The sequence below is a fragment of the Rhinatrema bivittatum genome, chromosome 1, assembly GCF_901001135.1.
Source record: "Rhinatrema bivittatum chromosome 1, aRhiBiv1.1, whole genome shotgun sequence".
Classification (NCBI taxonomy): Eukaryota; Metazoa; Chordata; class Amphibia; order Gymnophiona; family Rhinatrematidae; genus Rhinatrema; species Rhinatrema bivittatum.
The window spans coordinates 161220017-161245980 of record NC_042615.1 but is presented as its reverse complement, the minus strand read 5'-3'; the positions used below and the strand labels follow the sequence as shown (position 1 = coordinate 161245980).

Sequence of the window (25964 nt, the reverse complement as noted above, 5' to 3'; positions counted from 1 at the left end):
GGGACCACCTGCCAAGTGTCAAAAGGTACTACTACTATTTAACACTCAATTTCCATTCAATTCATAATCTTGCTACAGAAACTGTTAGTAAGGTGCCCTTTTGTTCCAGTTGTGATGGTGACTTTACAGAGATGTGGACACCTGTGCACCAAGACCACCAATATGTTTCACATAGACTATAAACAGCTTTCACAGAATGATGACTTTTGTTCACACTGACCTGAGCCAACTCATCAACATATTTCAGATATGCAACTTCAAGTTACATACTCTAGATTAAAAGATATATACATACTCTAGATTAAAAGATATATATAGATAGATAGATAGATATATATATATAATTCCACATTTATTACATGCCTTCCCAAGGAAGGTGCTGAAGGAATGCTACAAAAAATACTGTAACAATCATATATAAAAACACAATGGTCTGCTCATCTGTTCACTATGACCCAGATGTACCTGGGAAACGTTCTCCGAGGCGTGTTAAGACTTACCTGGGGAATCTCCTTGGAGCCCAGTGCTTTAGGACCCTCTCGGTTCAAGAAGTTCCTATATGCTTGGAAATTAACACGTTTCTTCTCACTCTCCTCAGGGCTTTTAGACTTTAGGGAAGAACAGTATAAAGTAAATATTCTTGTGTTATTGTTCAAGTTCTTGTTTTTTGCATACATTAAAAGTATGAAAACTTTAAGACCCAAAACGTTTACAGAATAACCCCTTTTGTCATGAAAAACATTTCTGAATTAAAGTTTCTGTTTCATGCAATTCCATACGTTTGTTAATAGGTAATAGGATTCTGCCTTACTCTGCAAGACCCCATATTTACTTTTTTTTTTTTTTTTTAAAAGAACATGGTGTCTCTCTTGACTCCTTTCTATCTGACTCTCTCATGAACATCAATATTCTCCATACTTCCTGCCATACATAAACTAAATTTATTTTAAAATATTTACCTGCCCTTCCTATGTTCGGAGTGGGGTATAAGAAATGTTGCATAATTTGATTGTAACCCATGTTCAGCTTGTATTTTGTAAAGGCAGGATGTCTATTCCAAAATAATAAACAAATATATGCTACATGACACACTTGGGTGAATTTTCAGTATAGGATGAGTACCTGATCTAGCTGGCCAAATTTTTTAATCGATTTTGACCTGCCATTTGAGCACTGTGGTTAAGGAACTAAAGTGTAGCCACCTAGCACTCATCATCAGCACTAATCAGCTAAGGTCCCCCCCACTCCAACCCCAGGAATGGCTCCAGGGACCTAGTAAATTTTCAAAGGGGACGATTTAGTCATCTAACTCACAAAGTTTGGCAGCTAGACCTTTTGAAAATGTCAACCCTGTGGACAGCAGAGCAAAATACATACAGTTCTTTAGAAGCTGCTAGAAATCACCATAGCAAAAGTATATGGTTCTCCCTCCCATATAAAATGCAAGTGCTCCAAAACCCCAACAAGCCTGAAAAGCAGAAAGCTTGTGTCGGAAATCAAACCCAACTTCCCACTTGGAATTTCAAGACTAAGGTTTCAAAGTCATAAGACAGACCTAAATCTATAAGTCATCTTAAACAACTACCAGTGGTCAGATTTGGCATAAATAGTCTTTAAAAAATTCTGGTAAACTACAGTTACTATAAGCTAATATTAGGATCAGAGGCAGAAAGGATTTGCTGTGAGTAGGGATCTTTGTTTTCAGTCTTTATTTTATTTTCCCCAATTTATCAGTATTTATTATAACCAACAAAAACAGGAAAAAATCATTGGAGAAAAAAAAGCAGCCATTTTTTTTACCCCTGATTTTCTGCCATTTAGTTGGTTATAACAAACACTGATAAATTCCCAGGAACAATAAAATAAAATCTGAAATCAAAGTTCCCTAACTACGAGAAAGTCTGTCAAACAAATTTCATTAATATTTTTGACTAGGTGACCGGGAAAATAAATTAGGGAAGAACATTTAATGAAGTCTACTTTGATTTCAGAAAAAAGAATGTTTGCTTACCGTAAACGGTGTTTTCCGTAGATAGCAGGATGAATTAGCCATGCTATCTGGAACATTCTCCAGGCAGCCCCCTAGGCAGAGCTTCTCTCCAAGAATACAGAGTTTGACTCTGTGTGCCTGCGCAGTTCTTCCTGCGCAATTACCAGTCCTCCTCAGTCTATAAGATAGTTTATCCAGTGCAGCAAATGTGGAGAGGCTGTCCAGGGAGGTGGGCAGGTTAGCATGGCTAATTCATCCTGCTATCTACGGAAAACACCGTTTATGGTAAGCAAACTTGCTTTTTTCCCCGTCGATAAGCAGGCTGAATCAGCCATGCTGTCTGGGAGTTCCCAGCTTAGGATTGTGCCATGCATGCTGATTCATGGTGAAGTAGGGGGATGTCTATCCCACACATAGGTTCATTGTATGCACAAGCCACACTGGTGTGGACAGCCTCATTTTCCTGTCGAGTACCGCAATACTGCTAAACCCAGTGCGGCGTCCGAAGTTGCCTGCTTGTCAAGACAGTAATGTGATGTGAAAGTATGTAGAGATGACCATGTGGCTGCTTTACAGATGTCCAGCAATGGTATCTTGTGTAGATATGCAACTGAAGCTGCAATGGCTCTCACTTGATGCACCTTGACTGATGCCGACAGCTGTGTCGAGTGCCTTGAGTAACAAAAATGAATGCACTGTGTTATCCAATTGGACAAAGTCTTCTTTGCAACCGGCAACCCTGGTGCAATAGGGTTGAAAGACACAAACAGATGAGAAGAACTGTTCACTGCATGTGTTCTTCACTTGTGTTGGCTCGAGTGTGAAAGGTTTAATCCCTGTCCATAGGGAGGAATGCCTTGCCAATGACAGTATTTATGCTTGCTCCTATAAAATGGAGAGTCTGAGTCGGTTGAAGGCTGGACTTCTCGTATTTTATTATGAATCCCAGGCCTTCTAAACAATTTATCGTGTCCATCAAGTGTGTTTGAAGAGTAGTCACCTGGGACGATACTAGAAGCCAATCACCCAGATAAGGGAACAGCTGAATTCCCTTTTTTCTTGAGTGGCCCACCACTACCGCTAGGCATTTGGTGAAGATTCTCGGGGCAGACGAGAGTCCAAAGAGGAGAACTTTGTATTGGTAGTGCCACTCATTGACCTGGAAATACAGGTAGCGCCAGGATGAACGGTGCATTGGTATGTGGGGGTAAGCATCCTTGAGGTCTAGCAAGCACATCCAGTCGTTGTGTTGCAGGAACAACAGGATGAACTAGAAGGATGTCATCTTTAACTTCTCCTTCCGAATATGATTGTTGAGTCCCACAGATCTAAAATCAGGTGGAGGCCCCCCCCCTCCAGTTTTCTTTGGAATAAGGAGATATTGGGAATAGAATCCCCTGTTGCATCGATGCCTGTTGTTGAAGCAATGAGTCAATTTCCTCCTGCAACAGCCGCACCTGCACCTGGTCTCATGTTGAGGGAACCAGGTGTGGGAGGCATGGATTCGTCCTGAAGTTTAATTTGTATAGCTCGCGAATGATGCTTAAGACTCAATGGTCTGATGTGATCGTTTCCCTAGAGTAATAAAATTGGGACAGTCTGCCTCCTACCATCAAATGTAGCTACATCCCTGCCTTCCTCAAAAACCCTGTTGCCCTGTGATTGTCTCTGCTGAAGTTGGCCTCTTGGTCTAGATCTGGGCTGTGACTGTTGCAGCTGCTGTCTGGGTGGCTGATACTCCGGTGGGCGGTAGGATGTGTATGGCTTGAAGGGGCATCTCTGGTAATAGAACTTCCGGTAGGCCAGGTAAAATTTCCAGGTTGAAGGCTGTTGTTCTGCCAGAGAAGCTAGAGATAAGACCTGCCACATTCTGTTCTTTGAGTTGAGAGACAGTTTCTCTAAACCTGTTGCCAAATAAGTTATCACCCTTACATGGCAGATCTGCCAGCTTCTCATGGACATCCTCATGTATGGTGCTGGCCCATAACCAGGCTACCTCTGAGCCGCTATGGACGTTGCCGAAGTCTAGGCTGATGTTTCAAATGCCTTGTACACCGTCCGAAGTAGGTGGCGCAAACTTTCCTCCAAATCAGTGAATGGTTGCAGCAAAGAGTTGCCCAACGGTCCAGGCAAGACAGGTGGCTTGAGGGACTGCAAACACTCATAAGAATTGAGTGATGTAAAACTGGTGTTGCTGAATCTTCGCATTTAACATTGCCACCTGGAAGGTCTTTTATCCAAATTCATCCAGATATCTGTTATCTTTATCGGGAGGAGTATTAGAGTGTAGCCGTGGCTTCTTCGACTTTTTCTTTGCTGATTTGATGACCACAGAAGCATGGGGGAGCTACACTGTCCCATAATATGCGGGTCTTTCTCATCTGGAACTTGAGATCCATCTTCCAAGATGTCACTGGTCCCAAGAATGGGGACTCCCATGTCTTGTCCATTACCGCTTCAAGTACTGAATGGGAGGGCAAGGCTGTGGGTTCAGTTGGACATCAAAGATCTTTAAAATTCCCAAGACTTCCGACCTTGGATCCGGCACTTTCTTAGTTTCAGTTTTTAAAAGAGAGCCCATCTTCTCAATTAATTTTGAGTAGGGTAAGTCTTCTGGGGGAGAAGATGGGTCTTCCAGCGGGTCTGATGGGATCCCCATGGAGGAACTGGGTGATGCTGGTGGAGAGTCCTGGGGCTCCGAACCCGGCGGTGGAGAAAATCGTGGCTGTGGATCCTCTGACTCATCTCGAGAGCTGTGATCCTCCTGAGTGGGAGATGGGGAATCCATTTCAGGGGAAACTCCTTCAGCCGGGGGGCTAGGTGATAGATGGTTCCCTCTGCTACCTTCTAGTGATATGAAGTTCTGTAGAATCGTGGAAATCTGAGACATTGCCTGCAAAGTCAATCCTGTGTCCCAAGAGACTTGCAGAGTTTTCTTTACGGCAGTGGTGTCTCCTACACGCCCTGCACCCTCCTTGGTTTTAGTCATTTTGGCCCTTGGAGGCACTGCTGCCAACAGAATGTTGGAATCGGGGCACCTATGACACTGCTGGATCCTGGTCCTGTACAACGTCCTGTGCCTCTTTATCAGGGGCTCCTACAATTGAGGAGAGTGCATTTTCCTCTTCGACACTGAGGACATGTCAGAGTAAACCCTTAGGGATGAGCCAGAGGCATAAGACTCTGTCGATGCTTCTATCTCCCTCAGTTTAGCAATTTTCTAAGCCCATTGTTTTTGGGCTCTAGGCGACATCCTCCCACAGTCCCTGCAGCTGGACTGACTGTGGTCTGTGCCGAGGCAGATATAGCAATAGTTATGTCCATCGGTTATGGACATAACCTTGCCACATTGGCAGTACTTAAATCCTGGCAACTTAGGAATCATGGTAGCACTTAAAAGTGCTGTTTGGGGTTTCACCTGAGGGACAATTTTGAAGAAAACAGAAAGAAGGAAATCAGAGTGCAGCACGGAAGAAAAACAGAATCAAAACTCTGTATTCTTGGAGGAAAGCTCCACCTAGGGACAGCCCGGAGGACAACCCCGACAGCATGGCTAACTCAGCATGCTTATTGATGGGGAAAATCATTGACATTGTTCAGCAGAAAAACCAGAATAAGAAGTCATGAATATAACTGAAGGGGAATTAATGCAAGAAAGCATTTATCAAAAGGGTATGAAGAACAGCCTGCCAGGGGATCTCTCACAGGCAAAAGTAATATTCAAATCAAAGAAAGCACAAGACAAGCAAGAGGATCTTCAGTGGTAAGGGAGGAAAGGTGAAGTCAGAGACAGTGTAGGGTCTGCGCTGCTGGAGTAGATAAGAACACAAGCAGCCTATAATGAGCTTGGCAGTCTTTATTAAGAACATAAGAAAATGCCATACTGGGTCAGACCAAGGGTCCATCAAGCCCAGCATCCTGATTCCAACAGTGGCCAATCCAGGCCATAAGAACCTGGCAAGTACCCAAAAACTAAGTCTATTCATGTAACCATTGCTAATGGCAGTGGCTATTCTCTAAGTGAACTTAATAGCAGGTAATGGACTTCTCCTCCAAGAACTTATCCAATCCTTTTTTAAACACAGCTATACTAACTGCACGAACCACATTCTCTGGCAACAAATTCCAGAGTTTAATTGTGTGTTGAGTAAAAAAGAACTTTCTCCGATTAGTTTTAAATGTGCCCCATGCTAACTTCATGGAGTGCCCCCTAGTCTTTCTACTATCCGAAAGAGTAAATAACCGATTCACATCTACCCGTTCTAGACCTCTCATGATTTTAAACACCTCTATCATATCCCCCCTCAGTCGTCTCTTCTCCAAGCTAAAAAGTCCTAACCTCTTTAGTCTTTCCTCATAGGGGAGTTGCTTCATTCCCCTTATCATTTTGGTAGCCCTTCTCTGTACCTTCTCCATCGCAATTATATCTTTTTTGAGATGCGGCGACCAGAATTGTACACAGTATTCAAGGTGAGGTCTCACCATGGAGCGATACAGAGGCATTATGACATTTTCCGTTTTATTCATCATTCCTTTTCTAATAATTCCCAACATTCTATTTGCTTTTTTGACTGCCGCAGCACACTGCACCGACGATTTCAATGTGTTATCCACTATGACACCTAGATCTCTTTCTTGGGTTGTAGCACCTAATATGGAACCCAACATTGTGTAATTATAGCATGGGTTATTTTTCCCTATATGCATCACCCTTGCACTTATCCACATTAAATTTCATCTGCCATTTGGATGCCCAATTTTCCAGTCTCAAAAGGTCTTCCTGCAATTTATCACAATCTGCTTGTGATTTAACTACTCTGAACAATTTTGTGTCATCTGCAAATTTGATTATCTCACTCGTCGTATTTCTTTCCAGATCATTTATAAATATATTGAACAGTAAGGGTCCCAATACAGATCCCTGAGGCACTCCACTGTCCACTCCCTTCCACTGAGAAAATTGCCCATTCAATCCTACTCTCTGTTTCCTGTCTTTTAGCCAGTTTGACTTATACAAAAAAATGATAGCACCACAAATTTATTTATTTTATTTATTTACTTCTTTTTACTATACCGACGTTCAGGACAAAAAAGTCATATCCGTAATAAGATTTACTGGAAAGAACTTCTAGGACTCTCAAAGGCTACTGTATATAAGCGAAGCCCCTTACAAACTCAAGATTTCTAATCTTCAGTCCTGAGCAAAATCATCACTTGCTTTAAATTTAAAAAAAAAATGCAATTAAAAATGTCTTCCAAAACAATCCATCGCATCCTAGAGCAAGCACACATTAATTCCATTAAGCCCTCCACCTCAATCACATACCTCCCCCACCCTACCCACTTGGGACACTAGACCCAGTACTTTGAATGTCTCAAACGTGTCTCAGTCTAGAAGAAAACAGCAGCAGGGCCAGCAGGTAGGGGGAGGGGAAAAGCAAATGTGGAGCAGGAGGCAGGAAGGGAGGAGAAGAGTAAGAGCTTTGAGAGGTGAGAACAGAGAAGACTGTGTCTAGTGAGTAGGAGACATTTGCAGCTGGTTGGCTGGGGTGTGGGACAGAAGGAGGGTGAGAGGGCTGAGGAGAAGGGGAGAAAAGGAGAGTGATGTGGGGGAAAAAGAGGGACAGAACTCCATCTGGATAGGTAGGAGCAAGGACAGAGGACTGTACCAGGGTTGGGTGGGGAGTGAAGAAGAAGAGTGCTGTACCTGGATGGAGAAGGAGGGGGCTGTACCTGGATGGAGTTGGGGGAAAGGTATAAACACAAGAGAAGAAATACACTCACTGTGTGTATTTCCAACCACTTCTCTACCCAACCCTCCAAAAAAAAAAAAAATATTGAGGGGCAAAATTACACACAAGTGCATTTCGCCCCTAGTGGCGGGCCGATACAGTAAAAGTCGCGGGAGAGCGGGCAAGCGCGATTCTGTATTTAAATGAGGGCCCGCGGCAAAAAGAGGCGCTAGGGACACTAGTGCGTCCCTAGCACTTCTTTTTTGACAATTTTGCCAGTGTCGGATCTCAAACCCGCTGACAGCCATGGGTTCGGAAATCGGACGCCGGCAAAATTGAGCGTCCGGTTTTCAACCCGCGGGCCGATTTCAAATTTTTTGTTTTGTTTTTTTAACTTTTTTTTAACTTTCGGGACCTTCGACTTTATATCGCCATGATATTAAGTCAGAGGGTGCACAGAAAAGCAGTTTTTACTGCTTTTCTGTGCACTTTCCCGGTGCCTGGAGAAATTAATGCCTACCTTTGGGTAGGCACTAATTTCTGAAAGTAAAATGTGCGGCTTGGCTGTACATTTTGCTTTCTGAATCGCACTGGAATACCTAATAGGGCCATCAACATGCATTTGCATGTTGCGGGAGCTATTAGGTTCGGGAGGGAGTTGGACGTGCGTTTTTCGACGCGCTATTACCCCTTACTGAATAAGGGGTAAAGCTAGCACGTCGAAAACATGCGTCCAATCGCGGGTTAACAGTGTGCTTTCAGCCTGTGAGTAAGTCCAAGAGGACTTGCCCAGCCCTACCCAGCACAGTGTGTGAAGGATACCTGTAGGGAATGTGCACTAAGATATACCAACAGGAAACCCATGGGGTACTCCAGTGAGAACAGAGACTCTCTGGTGGAGGGACAATAGGAAGTACAATGTAAAGAACACCTTTGGAAATTATGTGCATTTTGTGGAATACACCTTTCCAATCTTGTTTCATAAAGATAACCTCTATCCAATAGGTTGTAGACAGTTATAGACAGTAACAGCACTGTGCAACTGCATCAAAGCATTTCAATATTTCAACTTGCCACTCAAGTGGAAGTGTGGCCAATTGGCTAGGAGCTGAGAATCAGGGAAGTCAGGTTCAAATCTCAATGCTTTTTTTTTTAACATTATGCAAGTCACTCCACCATCCATTACGTCAAGTACAAACAAACTATAAGCCTTCTTGGGCATGGAAATAACTACTGTATCTCAATATAAATCAGCCTGAGCTCAGATTTGGAAAAGTGAGTAATCAAGTACAAAATCCAAATCCATGTACAGAACAATGAAGGCATTACACAAGGAAAAGCATGGGTGGGAAGTCAAAATCCAACATGAATTACATGCTTGTTCTTACCTCTGACTTTCTAGGAGAAATTTTCTCTTTCTTTGGAGTGATCTTCTCCACCTTTGAGGAAACTGCTTTTTCTTTTGTAACGGAACTGGAAGGCTCCCGATCTTTTCCATGGCTATCTTCTTTTTCTTTCAGAAGCGCAAGCTTCGAACTAGTTTTCAGAGGCGAGGATTTACTTGCCAATGCTATCTCTGGTCTAGCCGCAGAGGATACCAAGTAGGCAAGAGACTCTCTTGAGCTTTCTGCTTTGCTCTGCACCTTTCCATCATTATTCTTTGTCTCTTCAGAATAATGCAATGTTCTTGCTGAAACACAGCATCAATGAACATAAGCAACAAAGATGTGGAAAACACTGAATAAAAATTGAAGAAATCCTCTGTATTTAGTCTAAGACAGAGTAATCACTTCTTCCAGTTCTAGGATTACCTGTCTGAGAGGGTCTGTGTTCTGTTTTGTGAGAACTTGTGTTGAAAGTCGAAAGTGATTTTTTTTCAGCATCCTTTCGAGGCTAAAAAATACAAAGCAAAAACTAAGAAGGTAAAACTGAACTGGTGAAAGCCAATTAGTAAGTTTTTCAATCAATCATTTTTACTGTATCAATGACAGAAGTACAATTTAAAAAGGCAGCAATCACTCTGCTTTGAATGTTACTATTACATGCTGAGATACAAACATTTTTGAAAATACAGATTACAATTGAAACTCCCAATACAATTCCAAAGTAGACTGTTGAAACCTCCCACTCCGACCCCTCCCTCCCTACCATCTCACTCTCAACTATAGCAAGAAGCGAGCAATACTCTAGACGCAATATTACTGATATATGATAAAGAGGTTAATATGTTATTATATAGTCAACTATATTCAAATCACAAAATATGATATGCAGCCCCACTTAAGTATGGATACAAATATAACACTATCTGGGACACACGTGATCTCGATGCCCCAAAGTTAGAAGTTATAACATAATAGGTAAAAACATTGTAGAATATTCCTGGGGGAATTCTGCACTACCACGGAGAAAAGAATTTGCGCAGAATTCTCCCCCCCCCCTCCCCCCCCTATAGAATAGCCAAATTCTGTGTAGAAAATAGCAGAGGAGACCCCGGCACACCACGAACAGAGCGCACGATGTTCGCAGCGAAGACAAAGGCCCCGGCGTACTGCGAACGGAGTGCACCTTTCATGGCGAAGACAAAGACTCAGGCACTTCCAGGTTAAAGCACCTTAAGCTGTAACCCATATTCTTTTTGTATTATGTTACAATTACTTCCTGCCTTTACCTTCTTCCAGCTATTAAGCGTCCAAGTTTTTTACTCCTTGTTTATTTATTTTTATTTATTTAAAATTTTTATATACCGGCATTCATGTTGCAAACACATCATGCCGGTTTACATATAACAGGGGTGTACAGTAAACAATTCAATAACCTATTTGTGTAGAAGGAAGCAGTTACAAATAACAAGGTAATAGAACTGGGAGGAGAGAAGAAAAGAAAGAGAATAACATTAGGTATAGGTATTTACATTAGTAATAACATTTTTACATGTGGAAGTGGTAGAATCTGGCTGAATAGAATTAATCGGTGTCCGGGAAAGCTTTTTTAAACAGCCAGGTCTTAAGTCTCTTCCTGAAGGTTGGGAGGCTGGGCTCCTGTCTAAGGTCCGGTGGGATGGAGTTCCATAGAAGGGGGCCGGCTGTTGAAAAGGCCCGATCTCTCAAGGTAATGTGTTTGGTAGTTTTGGCTGGGGGCACTTGAAGAGATCCTCTGAGTGTGTCTCTTGTTGGTCTGGAGGAGTTATAAATTTGGAATGGGACTTGTAAGTCGAGTGGGGTGTGTTGATGGATGGTTTTGTATATTATGGAAAGAGATTTGTAGAGGATTCTAAAGTGAACAGGCAACCAGTGGAGATCTTTTAGGATTGGAGATATATGGTCCCTCCTCCTGGAGTTTGTCAGTAATCTTGCCGCAGCGTTTTGTAACATCTGGAGGGGTCTAGTATAGGAGGAAGGTAGGCCCAGAAGGATAGAGTTACAGTAATCGATCTTAGAAAAAATGATAGCTTAAATGTAACTTTGTTACATTTAAATGTAAATGTTAAATGTAACTTTGCCTTTATTCACCTCTATTGTTATCTACTTTATTTTTTGCCTCAGTTATACCCTTGTTATATGTAAACCGATCCGATATGGTTATTACTATGAAGGTCGGTATAAAAAAGTGTTAAATAAATAAATAAATAAATAAATAAATACATACATACATACTGCAAACGGAGCATGCCGTTCACAGCGAAGATGAAGGCCCCGGCGTGCCACGAACGGAGCACACTGCATGTTGTGGTGCTTAATAGCTGTTAGCTTACTCATTCTATACACATTTTAAAACAACCGCCTGCATCTTTAGAGCAACTGTCTGCTTCCAACTGCGAGCAATCTCACATCGAGTTATCAAAAAAAATGTATTGCTGTAACAATGGAAAAGCTATATTGAGATTGGATTCAGGCATATTTAGCAAAACATGTTTGGGATTATTCCAGAATTTTTGAATAATCCCACATGACCACCAAATGTGTAAAAAGGTTCCCACTTGTGAACATCCCCGCCAGCATTTGTTGCTCACTTTCAGATATATTCTAGGTAATTTTTCCAGCATGAGATAATATCCAAAGAGAAGCTTGCACCTATTTTCAATTAGGTATGCAGAGACAGAAGATTTATGGATCCTTTTGAAAGATAAAAGCCATTCATCCTCAGTAAAACTCTGACCCAGATCCTTTTCCCAAGCTCTTAAATGAGCTGTGGTGTCATTTAAATCTGTATTCAATACTAAATATAATTTAGATATCACCCACTTCATTTTATCAGCTTGTTCGCAAATACTTTCAAACAAGGTCTTCCCTAGAAAAAGATGAATAAATATCTTTACTTTTCAAAAAGTGCTGTAATTGTATATAATGTAGAAATTCTTCTTTAGGAAGATTATAACTTAATTGTACCTGTGCAAAAGACATCATCCCCCCCAATTCCCAGATGTGTTTTAACTGTGTTATCCCTCTTAATTTCCAAACTTTAAAAGCACCCAGAGGTATACCCAGAGAAAATGAAATATTATGAAATAAATCAGTTAAATAAAAATGTTCTCTTTTACTCACAAACCTATTTCACCACAACTTCCATATGTTTAAAGTATAACGAGTAGTACGAGCCATACCCGCACATGAGCACCAAGTATGACGTGGCTGCCATAATAAAGCCGACAGAGGCATAATACCCGTCCAAGCTTGTTCCATGGATGGATACCCACTGTTTAATATCTTTTGTTTTGTGCCAGTCTACTGCCGCCCACAGTTCAGCTGCTACATAATGCCAGCAAAGATTAGGCACTCTTAGTCCCCCAAGGGTCTTAGTTTGATACATCACTTTTTTACACATCTTAGAGGCCTCCTTCTCCATATAAAATCAAATAACCTCTTCTGCCAAGCTCTCAGTATACTATTTGGAAGAGTCTGAAATAGATATTCTTTCCTAGGAAGAACTTCATTTTAAGTACAGCAATCCTTCCCAGCCATGAGACAGTCTCTCCCATCTTTCCTGGTCTTTCCAAATTTTATAAATTACGGGTAGATAATTCAACTTGAATAAATCTTCCATCTGTTTCCCAATCATTACCCCTAAATATTTAGTTTAATGGGTAGCCCATTAAAAAGATGAGATTGTTTTAGAATTTGTACCAAATTGTTGGAACACGACACATTCAAAATTTCTGATTTGTCCCACTGTCTGATTTGACCCTACTAAAATGGCTCATTTCCTTTCCCACTCCAAACAGAGAGTGTTCCGGGACTGTTAATGTGAATAGAATGTCATCAGCGAATAGACATAGTTTATAAGCTTCTTTTCCCATAAAAAAAATCCTATGTTGGGATTACTTCTTATCCTATTAGCAAGTGGCACAAGTTAAATAGCAAATAAAAAAGGAGATAAAAGGCTCCCTTGACGAGTCCCCTCTCAACCTGAAAATTATTAGAGTACCCTCCATTCACTTTAATGCAAGCAAGAGGTTTACGGTATAGCTTATGTATCCAAGACAAAAACATTGTCTAAAACCCATTTTTTCCATAGAGAAAGGGCCAATGCACTATGTCAAACATTTTTGACAGTGAGGAATAATGTTTTCCTGTTGCGCCCACCATGTTATATCGACTACTTTCCGCACATTGTCTGAGGCCATCCTACCTAGAATAAAGCCTACTTGATCAGGGTGCATGATCTGCCCTATTATTTTATTCAACCTATCTAGGTTAATTAACAAAATCAGGCGTTAAGCACCACAGGTAGTAGGATCTCTACCTGGCTTAACCTGAATTGTGATACCCGCTAGGTTAGAGGTTAGAAGTAAAAACCCATCCTTCCTTAAATAATTAAACAACCTTTACATTTGTCTCCCGATATATAGAGAGAATGTTTTATTAAATTTGGCTGTTAAGCCATCAGGCCCTGGTTCTGGATAGTTGATATTTTCACACTAGAGATTTCCCTGTCTAACCATTGCTGCATTTCCTTACTTATAATAGGTAAGAATGTCGCCACCTGCACCATCTGAATAGAACTATAGACTGTATTTAGGTCCCCATAAAACTCGAGGAACCTATTTCTAAAATCCATATTAGTAGTCACTAATTTCCCTCCTTTGTCTTAATTTTCAGAGCATTATTTTGAGTCGATATCTGTTTTAATTTACATGCTTTATTCCCCCTTCAAAGTAATCTTGTTGAACAATTTCCAACTAATGCGCTAAAGTATTCAGTTCCAACCCCTTCAGATCTTCTCTGGCCTTATTTAAAAGTGATAAGATCCTGGCTAGACCTGATAATTGATGGTTCTGCTCTAGAGCTTTTATTTTAGTTTGCAGTTCTGAATTATCTTTTATCTTTTTTCGGTAAGAAGCTCTGGAAATCAAACACCCCTTACAAAGGCCTTCAAGGCTTCTCCATTATTATTTATTTCCAAAAATTCCTTGATCTGTACGAGTGTCTCCTGTACTCATCATGTTTATTTCCTGCTATTGTTTAATGTTCAGAATTCTCTCTGGTTTTAATAAAAGAAATATAAAAAAAAAAAAAACAAAAAACCACATTCTTGATATGTTTCACTATCCTTGCATTAAAGTCCTCATCTGCCAATAAAGATTCATGCAATCTCCAGAATTTGTGTCCCATATCATAATTAGCAAACACGTTACATATCCAAACAGGCAAATGGTCAGACCAAGTAATGACTTCTACATCAGCTTTGGAAACCCTGTTTACCAATCCTTTATCTACCAAAAAATAGTTAATTCTCAAATGTGTTATGTGCAACAGAGTAAAAGGTACAACTCCTAGAAGTCAGGAAGTGTAATCTTGAGATGTCTATCAAATTCCATTCTTCCATTAAGTGTTTCAGTTTGTCCCTATGGATTTTTTATGCTGGGGCCACACCCTGGGAAGTATGTATGGCGGATAATCTGATAATACTGAAATCCCCCCCCCCCCCCCAAAAAAAGAATAATCTTACTATCACAATGGCTAGAGAGAACCAAATGTAACTTGTCAAAAAACTCCCTCTGATCCTTATTCGGGGCATAGATGTTAACTAGAGTATATAATATATCACTGATTGCTATCTGTAAAATAATATACCTACCTAGAGGGTCTCTAATACAGATTTTATATTAAAAAATCAGTTCTTTGCAAATCAGAATTCCTAACCCTGTGCACTTAGCCGGATTGGAGCTAGGAGTAAAAAAGCGATGAGTATACTTCTGAGAATACATTAATTGTTCATATCTACTCTTCAGAAGTGTCTCTTGTAGAAATACTATTGAGGCATGAAGCCCCTCAAGATCCTTGTAAAACAATTGATGCTTATTAGGCGTGTTAAGACCTTTCATATTTATAGAAAGCAACCGAAAAGAAGCCATAACCTTGTCATTTCTTATGGAAGGAACTTATAGCAAACTGAGCAAGTGCCCCTGTTCTAATTTTACATATCATCTCCCATATACTGACTGTTTTTAGAGCCCCTTTATCCCAGCATTTCACAGTTTAATTAATGGTTAACGTAGGCATTCTGTAAGCCTTCCCTTTGATACATTGCTCTTCTTTAAATACAACAAATACAAATTGCATGACTCTCATATCCCTCCTAGAAGTGTCCACCATCCCCACACCCCTTCCCAAAGTAAGGTGAAAGCATAAGAACAAGTACCTGGCAGGATCCCAAAGTGTAGATAGATTCCATGCTGCTTATCCCAGGGACAAGCAGTGAATTTCTGCAAATCCACCTTAATAATGGTTTATGGACTTTTCTTCCAGGAACTTGTCCAAACCTTTTAAAAACGCAGCTACTCTAACAGTTCTTCCGACTTAATATCTCCACAATATTAAGTCAGAGGAACTACAGAAAAGCAGTATTTTCTGTTTTTCTGTTAAATTTAAGGGCCACTCAAGAATTAATGTCTGCTCCGATGCAGGCGTTACTTTCTGAGAGTAAAAATGTGCACATCGGGCGCACTTTTTTTTTTTTTTTTGCATAGGTGGGTAATAGCCAGGGCCGGTGCAAGGGGATTTGGCGCCCTAGGCGAGCCTTCTCCCTTGCGCCCCCCCCCCCCCCCCCCCCGGTCTCGGCCCCGACCCTTACCTCATTCTCGATCACGCCCGCTGACTGGGGTTTTCTGGGTCGCAAGCAGGTTGGGCACTGCTTGCGGCCTGCCAAACTCCACTCCTCTTTGCCACCACTTGCGGCTCCATATGGCTCGCACCCAGTGGCGTACCAAGGGTCTCCGGTGCCCGGGGGCCAATGCATGTGTGCCTCTCCAGCATCCCCCCTTAATCCTTCTTGTACTAATGCTTAAGGTCACAGAAAATCAGTGGTGTCTCCAGACAGAAGAATTGGGGGGGGGAGGGGGGGGGGGCGCCAAAATGACATTTCTTCATCTCACCCACCTCTATAGCATGGATCCTGCTTTAAAATTGGTTATTAAAAAAAAGTGTTAATAAAAAAGTCCAAAGGGTCCTCTGCGTTATTTTAAAAAGCTGGCCAGTTTCACACTATAAAATTATGTTGATAGCCTCAGTCAACTGATTCTATGTGGCTATGAGAGTGAAGTCAGGAATATATAGGAAGGAACAGAATGTCAATATAAATCCTGTACCTCCAGTTCTGTAACTCTGTGCATCCACTGAAATTCCCCCAAACAATGGAGCTTGGATGTTTCCCTTACAGCTCATCATACTGAAAGATATTTTCAAATTCTGGTGTCACTTCACAGTAACAGCAGCACAAACAGCTTCCACTGCCAGGCACATTGTGAACTAACACAAAACACCACAAAAAAGACACTCAAAATCTATACTGCAATCCCATCATAACATAACAGTAATAACACCAAGGACTCAAACAACAATAACCCTACCTGTGAATAAGCAAGGGTAAATATTACACTGGGTCCTAGAATACCAATACTCCACCTACTGAGGAAACAAAACAAACCCGATTGCTATAGATCCCTATGCTAGCAGAATCTCTCATCATGGTCACACACACAGAGCAGAGACAGACCCTCACCAAATACAGAATACAAAATAAAGGAGCACAAATTAGAAAAAACTGAAATGGAAACCCCAAGAAGCCAGACTCTGTGTATTAACAATGGAAAAACAGAACCACCATTCTTCATAAAACAAATAAAATCAAGAAACATAAAGCATCAGTTATAATAGTAAACCATACTAATAAAATAATATTTTAAAACTAATGATAAATAGAATTTCTATTAATTAAAATCATATACATTTTTTACAATTTCCTAAAACCAATAAAATATTTCAAAACAGCACATATATCAAATAACACACAATAATTAAAACTAATAAGGATTTTAAAAAGCCCCTGCTGTCCATACATGGGAGCTCTTGATTGAGGTTATCCTCTCTCTCTCACACATACTCACATGTCCATTCTCTCTCACACATACACTGTCACATACATACACATTCATGCTCTTATACCCAACCATAACCTCTCGCTCTCACAGACACTGACACACTCAGGCTCTAAGGCACTCTCTCCCCCCCCCACACCCCCCCCCCCACAAACTCTTACTCCCCTGGATTTTCTCATACACACTCATGCTCTCACTGGCTCCCTCACATACACACAAACACACCCTCCCAGGCAAGCTTCCAATCGTTCTCACACAAACACACACACACACACACACACAGGCAAGCTCCCAGTCATTCTCACACTGACCCCCAGGCGGGCTCCCATTCATTTTCACACCACTCCCTCCCCATCCCCCAGGCATGCACACATTCATTCTCACACCCAGACCCCCAGGCAGGCACCAATTTATTCTCACACACACACATACAGCACAAACAGGCAGGCATCTATTCTCACACATACAAACCCCAGGAAGACACCCATTCATTCTCATTCACAGACACACCCTCAGGCAGGCACCCATGCATTCACACACATACACCGCCAGGCAAACTCCCATTCATACACATGCACACGCTAAAGGCAGAGACCCCCCTCTCTTTCTTTTGCCAGCAACCTCAGAGCCTCTCTCATTCCTCTGCTGCCACTGTCACTGTTGCTGTATGGCTATTGCGGAGGTGCTGATTGCTACTATTGGCACTGAAGCCCATTCTGCTGCCTCCTCTGTGCAGGCCTCATGGTACATTGTGAGATCTGCATAGAGAAAGTGCTACTCTTGCACATTCCCAAAGATTACATGTTCCAATCAGTAAAAAATAATTTATTTTTTTTTACATTTGCTGTCTGATCTTAGTTTTCTAATCAGTTGGTCACAGGCTTTTTTTTTTTCCACCTTCCCTTTCTTATTTTTTTGCCAATTCCTTTTATAACATATTTCTTTTCTCTCCATCTGTCTTCTTCCCTCAAACACACAGTCAGGTTCTCATTCTCACATGCTTTCTCTCTCTCTCACACACACACATACACAGGCACTCACTCTCACATGCTCTCTCTCATACAATCATGTATACACCGTCTCTCTCTTGCACATGCTGTCTGACTCTGGCACACAGGCTCTCTCTCACTCCCACATGCTGTCTTGCTCAAGCACAGGCTCTCATTGTCACATGCTCTCTCTCATACAATCATTCATACACACAGTCTCTCACTGGCACATGCTGTCTGACTCTGGCACACAGGCTCTCTCTCACTCCCACATGCTGTCTTGCTCAAGCACAGGCTCTCATTGTCACATGCTCTCTCTCATACAATCATTCATACACACAGTCTCTCTCTTGCACATGCTGTCTGACTCTCACACACACAGGCTCTCTCTCACTCCCACATGCTGTCTTGCTCAAGCACAGGCTCTCACTGTCACATGCTGTCTCTCTCACACACACACAGAGGCTCTCACATGCTGTCTCTGCAAACATTCAGGTCCTCACTCCCACACACAGTCTCTCAACTCATCTCATACACGCACACATACACACTGTACAAACCCTCAGTCTCTCTCTCATCTCTGGGCCTCCTCTTCACGGCCGCTGCAGGATGGGCTCTGCAGCGGCCCCGGACTTCTCGAGCCGCGCTGCTCCTCTTCTGTACGCGGCTGATGCTCCTCCTCTTTCCTGCCCGCGCGGCTCCGGCAACATTTTTCTTCCGGGGCCGCGCGGGCAGGAAGGAGGAGAAGCTCCTGCATTGGCTGATGATCCTCCTCCTTCCTGCCCGCGCGGCTCCGGCAACATTTTTCTTCCGGGGCCGCGCGGGCAGGAAGGAGGAGAAGCTCCTGCATTGGCTGATGCACCTCCTCCTTCCTGCCCGCGCGGCTCCGGCAACATTTTTCTTCCGGGGCCGCGCGGGCAGGAAGGAGCTGGAGCACCAGCATGTTTAGACGCGATTGTTTTCTTCCGGCCGTGGTGACTTGAGCTCCACCACGGCCCCGCCGATCTTCTTGCTGTGTGTATTCGGCACACAGCATAGCAGTAGTTCACCGCTCAGCCGCTATTGGGATGACGTCCACCGACGGCCATTGGCCATCAGCGGCTCGGCGCCCCCTAATGCTCAGCGCCCTAGGCGATCGCCTAGTTCGCCTAGTGCTTCCGCCGGCCCTGTCAACATGAATTTACATGTGATGAGCGCTATTAGCTGTGCGCTAATCCCCTTATTGCATTAGGGGGTTTAGACACACGTCCACACGTGAGTAAAGCCGTGCGCTCGACTGAGCACACTGTATTGCATCGGCCTGTATGTGTATCACTTTGCACTTGTCCACATTAAATTTCATTTGCCATTTAGAAGACAAGGTCTCCAGTTTCAAAAGATCACTCCGTAGTTCCTCACAATCTACCTGTGTTTTAACTACCCTGAATAATTTTACGTCAAATGCAAAATTTGATCACTTCACTCCTCACTCCCCTTTCTAGATCATTATTTAATGAGGTGGCCCCAGGAAAGATTTTTGGAGCACTCCACTATTCACTTTTCTTCACTGGGAAAACTGTCCATTTAGTCCTACTTTTTGTTGCCTACCTTTTAACCAGTTACCGATCCACACTGAGATAGTGCCTCCTATATCATGATTTTTTAGTTTACTAAGGATCCTTAAGGGCCTTTGTCAAACACCTTCTGGAAATCCAAATACACTATATATCACTCGGATCTCCTTTATCCACATGCTTGTTTACACCACCAAAAAATTCTAATAGATTAAAAAGGTATGACTTACCTTTCCTTAATTATAGTTTCTACAATTTTACCAGACACCAACGTCAGGCTCACAGCCTGTAGTTACTACGGGAAATCATCACAGAATTCCACAAGGCCAATTTTGGTTCTCACATCACTCTATGGCACCCTAATAGTCATAGTGGGCTTCTGGGGTGTGTAATCATACAAGGTGGCATGCATAAGGAATGCTCTTCCATGAGGTGCTGCAGGCCCATGGTAACACTATTGGCAGCCTCTTCCACCTCTCCCTCACTCAGTCCAATCCACTTTCACCAGCATGAGTCAAGCAGAGTTTCTTACAGTCAGGCTTCTGCTCTCTGGGTTGGCCAGGGCTAGGAATGCAATGAAGGCATTGTTCATAGCCCCATTCTACCTAGTGGCCAGACTCAGGGCTCACACCAGCTTCAAAGAGAGCTACAGTTTGTGGACCCTAGGCAAACTCTGATTATGATGGTTGGGCTGAGGTGGGAGGGAGATATAAAAACAGGGTGGGGGGGAACTCCAGGTAACTGTGAATGAAGGCTCAGGATGCTATAGCCCAGTACAACCTGATTCCAATTGAGCTAGAAGTTCAGAGATGCAAAAGGAAACTGCAAGACCAAAAAACCAAGTCACCTTTTTGTTCTTTGGCATTTCATCCAGCATTGCTAAAGTTCTGGCAAATTCATCATCTTCATGCAGTTGTCTCTCCAGCTGAGGGGATAGCAAAAAAAGGGAAAAAATTATTTCAGTCAGAACTTATTAAATGAAAACTAAAACTGTGTACATTTTCTCAGCCATACTAAAATAATAGAAGACAAAAAAAAGACCAACTGATCCATCCAGTCTGCTCAGTTAATCCCATCCATGTTACTAAGGATCAATCTCAGCTGCTAGTCACAGTTTATAAGCTATCCCTCCTTAGCCAAGACAGTTTTAGCTGTCTTCTCCCTCTATATCCCATCGTTTGGTGAGGTGAACAAACGAGATCCCTAACTTAGTTCACACCTGGAACCCTTCCTTAATCACAAAGCTTTGTAATAATCTAAATATCCACAAGCACTAGCATGGCTGCTTCCACAACACTCAGTCTCTTTGGCACACCCCCCCCCACCGGCCTTAAGAGCATAACATAAGAACATAAGATTTGCCATACTGGGTCACACTAAAGGTCCCTCAAGCCCAGTATCCTGTTTCCAGCAGTGGCCAGTCCAGGTCACAAGTAACTGGTAGGATCCCAAGGGGTAGAAAGATTTCATGCTGCTTATCCCAGGGAATAAGCAATGGATTTCCCAAAGTCCATCTTAATAACAATTTATGAACTTTTCTTCCAGGAACTTGTCTAAAACGTTTTAAACCCAGCTACACAAACAGTTCTCACCTCATCCTATCGCAATGAATTCCAGAATTTAATTATGAGTTGAGTAAAAAAAAAAAAAAAATAGTTTCTCCTATTTGTCTTACATGTATCACCTAGTAACTTCATTGCATGCTCCCTAGTCCTTGTATTTTCTGAAAAAGTAAAAAACCAATTTGCATTTATCCGTTCCACACTACCTCTATTATATCTCCCCTCAGCAATCTCTTCTCCAAACTGAAGAGCCCTAATCTCTTTAGCCTTCCCAGAAAGCACCCCGCTAACCTGCTGCATTACCCAGCCAGTCTCTGGAGAGCTGTAGATTTATTTACATAATTGCAAATTTTATCATCAATCATCATCCTATCACATCATATTACATTTCTAAATATAGCCATCAAGATCCCGCTCTTAGTTTATTGTTGATTCTACATAATGTAAATCCAGTTGATTACTATTAATTTGACACAACTTGCAGACAAGCCAACCTCAATTTGTACCCTGACAAACCAAACCAGATACCATCCTTTTTCTTTTCATCCCTACTCTTTAGTTGTAGCCAGAACAAGATCATAATGAACAATGTAAACACCATGTCTACTGTATTATTTGATTTTTGTTCATTTGAAAGAGGCTACTTTAGCCAAAAGATCTTCATTCAAAAATTGGAAGGATCATCCATCAGAAGAAAATAGGACAAAGCATAAGCATTGGCAAGTTAAATGTAAGACATTGATAAGACAGGCTAAAAGAATTTGAAAACAAGTTGGCCATCGAGGCAAAACTCACAATAAAAACTTTTTTAAATATATTAGAAGCAGAAAGCCTGCGAGGGGTTAAAGGAGCACTTAGAGAAAATAAGGCCATCACGGAAAGATTAAACGATTTCTTTGCTTCTGTGTTTACTGAAGAGGATGTTGGGGAGATACTCGTAACGGAGGTTTTCATGGGTGATGACTTAGATGAATTGAACCAAATCACGGTGAACTGGAAGATTGGAAGGCCTGATTAACAAAGTGAAGAGTAGTAAATCACCAGGATCAAATGGTATACACCCTAGGGTTCTGAAAGAACTAAAAACTGAAATTTCAGACCTATTTCAATTAATTTGTAACCTACCATTAAAACCATACGTTGTACCTCAAGATTGGAAGATGGCCAATGTAACCCCAACATTTAAAAAGGGATCCAGGGATGATCTGGGAAACTATAAGCCAGTGAGTCTAACTTCGGTGCCGGGAAAAATCGTGGAAACTTTTATAAAGAATAAAATCACAAAACATTTAGATAGACATGGTTTGATGGGACAAAGCTAGCATGGATTTTATCCGAGGGAAGTCTTGCCTCACAAATCTCCTACATTTTTTTGAAGGGCTGAATAAACATGTGAACAAAGGTGAATCGGTAGTTGTGGTGTATTTGGATTTTCAGAAGGCATTCGACAAAGTCCCGCATGAGAGGCTTCTAAGAAAACTAGAAAGTCATGGGATAGGAGGCGATGTCCTTTTGTGGATTGCAAGCTGGTTAAAAGTCAGGAAACAGAGAGTAGGATTAAATGGTCTGTTTTCACAGTGGAAAAAGGTAAACAGTGGAGTGCCTCAGGGATCTGAACTTGGACCGGTGTTTTTTAATATATTTATAAATGATCTAGAAAGGGATACGATGAGCTAAGTGATCAAAATTTGCAGATGACACAAAATTATGCAGAGTAGTTAAATCTCAAGCGGATTGTGATGAATTGCAGGAGGACCTTGCAAGACTGAAAGACTAGCAGATAAATTTTAACGAGGACAAGTGCAAAGTGATGCAAATAGGGAAAAACAACCCTCGCTGTAGTTACACAATGTTAGGTTCTATCTTAGGAGTTACCACCCAGGAAAGAGATTTAGGCGTCATAGTGGATAATACATTGAAATTGTCGGCTCAGTGTGTTGTGGTGATCAAAAAAGCAAACAGAATGTAGGAAGGGAATGGCAAACAAAACAATGGATGTCATAATGTCTCTATATTGCTCCACAGTGAGATCGCATCTTGAATACAGTGTGCAATTCTGGCCACCACATCTTAAAAAATATACAGTTGCACTGGAGAAAGTGAAGAGAAGGGCGACCCAAAATGATAAGGAGCATGGAACAGCTGCCCTATGAGGAAAGGCTAAAGAAGTTAGGGTTGTTCAGTTTGGAGAAGAGACGACTGAGGGGGGATATGATAGAGGTCTACAAAATCAAGAAAGGACTTGAACAAGTTAATGTAAATTGGTTATTTACTCTCTCAGATAATAAAAGGACCAGGGGGCATTCTATGAAGTTAGCAAGTAGCTCATTTAAAACAAATTGAAGAAAATTCTTTTTCACTCAGCACATTGTTAAGCTTTGGAATTGATTGCCAGAGAATGTGGTTACCGCAGTTAGTCTATCTGGGTTTAAAAAAGGTTTGGAGAAGTTCCTACAGGAAAAACCCATAAACTGATATTAATTAATAAGCAATAGTAGCTTGTGATTCATGTAATGTTTGGGTACTTGCCAGGTACTTGTGACTTGGACTGGCCACTGTTGGAAACAGGATACTGGGCTTGATGGACCCTTGGTCTGATCCAGTATGGGTTATCTTATGTTCTTATATACTTTTTAACTACTGGGATTGAGGGGTTTTTTTGTATTATTATTGAAATAGAAGTACTGATGGCATTTACAAAAGCCACTATAGAAAAGTGCACCAAGCAGGCTCTATCAACCTACAGTATAATCTCGTCATGAATGACACAGGGTTCAAGCTACCCAAATTCTTAGACACTGCGGGCAGAGTCAAAATCTCAAACAGCAACTACTGTAAAAGTCAAAGAAGCTAGCTGTCAAAACAAGAAAATATTCATCATAATCCAACAAAAGAGATTTGGAGAATGAAGAAGCAGCAGCCCCAACAGATCAGGGCTTCCCAAACATGAGCTGGTGACCACACAAGATAGTCTAGTTTTAAGGATATCCACAATAAATATGCATGTGAAAATCTGCACTCACTGAAGATCTTGTATATGCGGATTTTCTCTCATGCATATTCATTGTGAATATCCTGAAAACCAGACTGGCTGTGGGGTGACTGGAAAAGATTTGAGAAACTCTACCATGGATGTTCAATCAACAACTTCCATGCCACTCAAACTTGCCTGCAAACAAGGAAGTCACCTAAATACACATGCACCTTTTATTCACTTCTGGGAGCACTCAAACTCTAATATATGTACTCCAGCAAGAGGCAGAAACAACTCTGAGTCTGAGCACTACTGCAGCTACTATTACTCACTGCTGAAACCTTCTTATGCTTGGTGAAGAACAGGAAAATGAACAAGAGCAAGCCCACTTCTTTTACCCTAACTGACAGCCCAAGTTTGGATTGGGAACTTCAGAGAGACAGGAGGAAGGAAAAGTTGCAAAAGTTGCAGTGAGCACAATACCCACTCTCCCCTTACAACAAAATGGAAATTTCCAAAAACTTTGTCCAGCAGACACATATGCCAAACATGAGTGACAGATATAGCAGCTGGAAAAGGAATAAAAGAACCCAGAAATGAAATACTATAGACATGCCCTGCAAGAAAGCCAGTCTCGTCTCCAACATGCCAGCTCCATAGAATGTGGATTGGCCAGCTGCCAGCTAAGTATATCATCAGAATAAACTCCCGGAAAAGCACATTCTCTGGACATTATTTTGAAGTTATACTGGAAATCATGCTTACTGCTGCATATGTTTTCTGGAGATCCCAACCCCTAGATTCATGAAAATGCATTAATAATGCATGGATAACACCTGCGCTAAGAAAAAGGGGCATGTTTATGGAAATTTTAGAATTACCGCACCACACAATAACATACCGCATCGCATCGGTAGTATCGCATGGTGCGGTAAACTTTTCGCGCCCTGCGATATTTCCAATTTCACAGCTCACACTGAGAGAGAGCATGAGTGCCTATCTATAAGGGCCTCATAGTAGGTGATTGACCGGACAATCAATTCAGATTCAGAGATCTCTCAGGGAAGTAACTGCCACTGATTTGTATATTGCTCAGCTTAGCCTCTTAAACGCTTACCATTTCTATCTATTATATTCTATTTTTATTATTGCTAAAGAAATATTTTATCTTATTATATATAGCTAAGAAAAATATAACCACTTTATAACAATAATTACAATCTCTGAATATTATTGCTATTTATATAGGAATATAACAGACAGGAAGCAGGGGGAGGGTAGATGAATGCTTGGTCAGTTCTTATAAGCTGATCATTTAGACGGGTTGCAAAGGGCATAAACACAAACCTCCAGCATAGGTTTACAAGATGGGGCAAAACTGAGGGATCCATCGAACCCATGCATACTACACTTGGTGGTAGCAGTGGGATTCCTCAATATTTTGCTATGGTGGGACAGGAGCTGTACTGCCCATCCTGTTAGAGATATGACGATGTTCCTGGCGATGTTCAGAAAAGAAAACAAGATGTGCAGGCCCTAGTGCTGGGTTGGTCAGGGCACGAACCCTGGTTTGCTGTAGCCCAAATCCTCTCACACATGACAGGTACCCAGGAACCCAGAGTTGGCAGCATCGCACCAAACACTTCCCTTTGCTACAGCCGATGTGCTTTCTGGACTGAAGGTGAACAGTGCCCGTAGGTCTACCAGAGCATGTTGTGTTTTCTAGGTTGCAGAGCCTTGATAAGCAGGTCAAAGCCCTCCAAGAGGAGGTGGCAGCTTTGAAGCGGG

The 25964-nt window shown here is 41.8% G+C and overlaps 1 protein-coding gene across 1 annotated transcript in view; it reads right to left on the bottom strand.

The window, feature by feature from the left end:
- RFC1 (replication factor C subunit 1) overlaps positions 1-25964 on the bottom strand; it is a 311481-nt gene that overhangs the window by 90656 nt on the left and 194861 nt on the right. The window contains exons 9-12 of the mRNA XM_029605127.1: positions 20488-20565; positions 9534-9615; positions 9111-9412; positions 501-608 (exon numbers count right to left, since the gene is read on the bottom strand). Coding sequence (XP_029460987.1) covers positions 501-608; positions 9111-9412; positions 9534-9615; positions 20488-20565 — 570 coding nt within the window. The remainder of the gene's footprint in view (positions 1-500; positions 609-9110; positions 9413-9533; positions 9616-20487; positions 20566-25964) is intronic.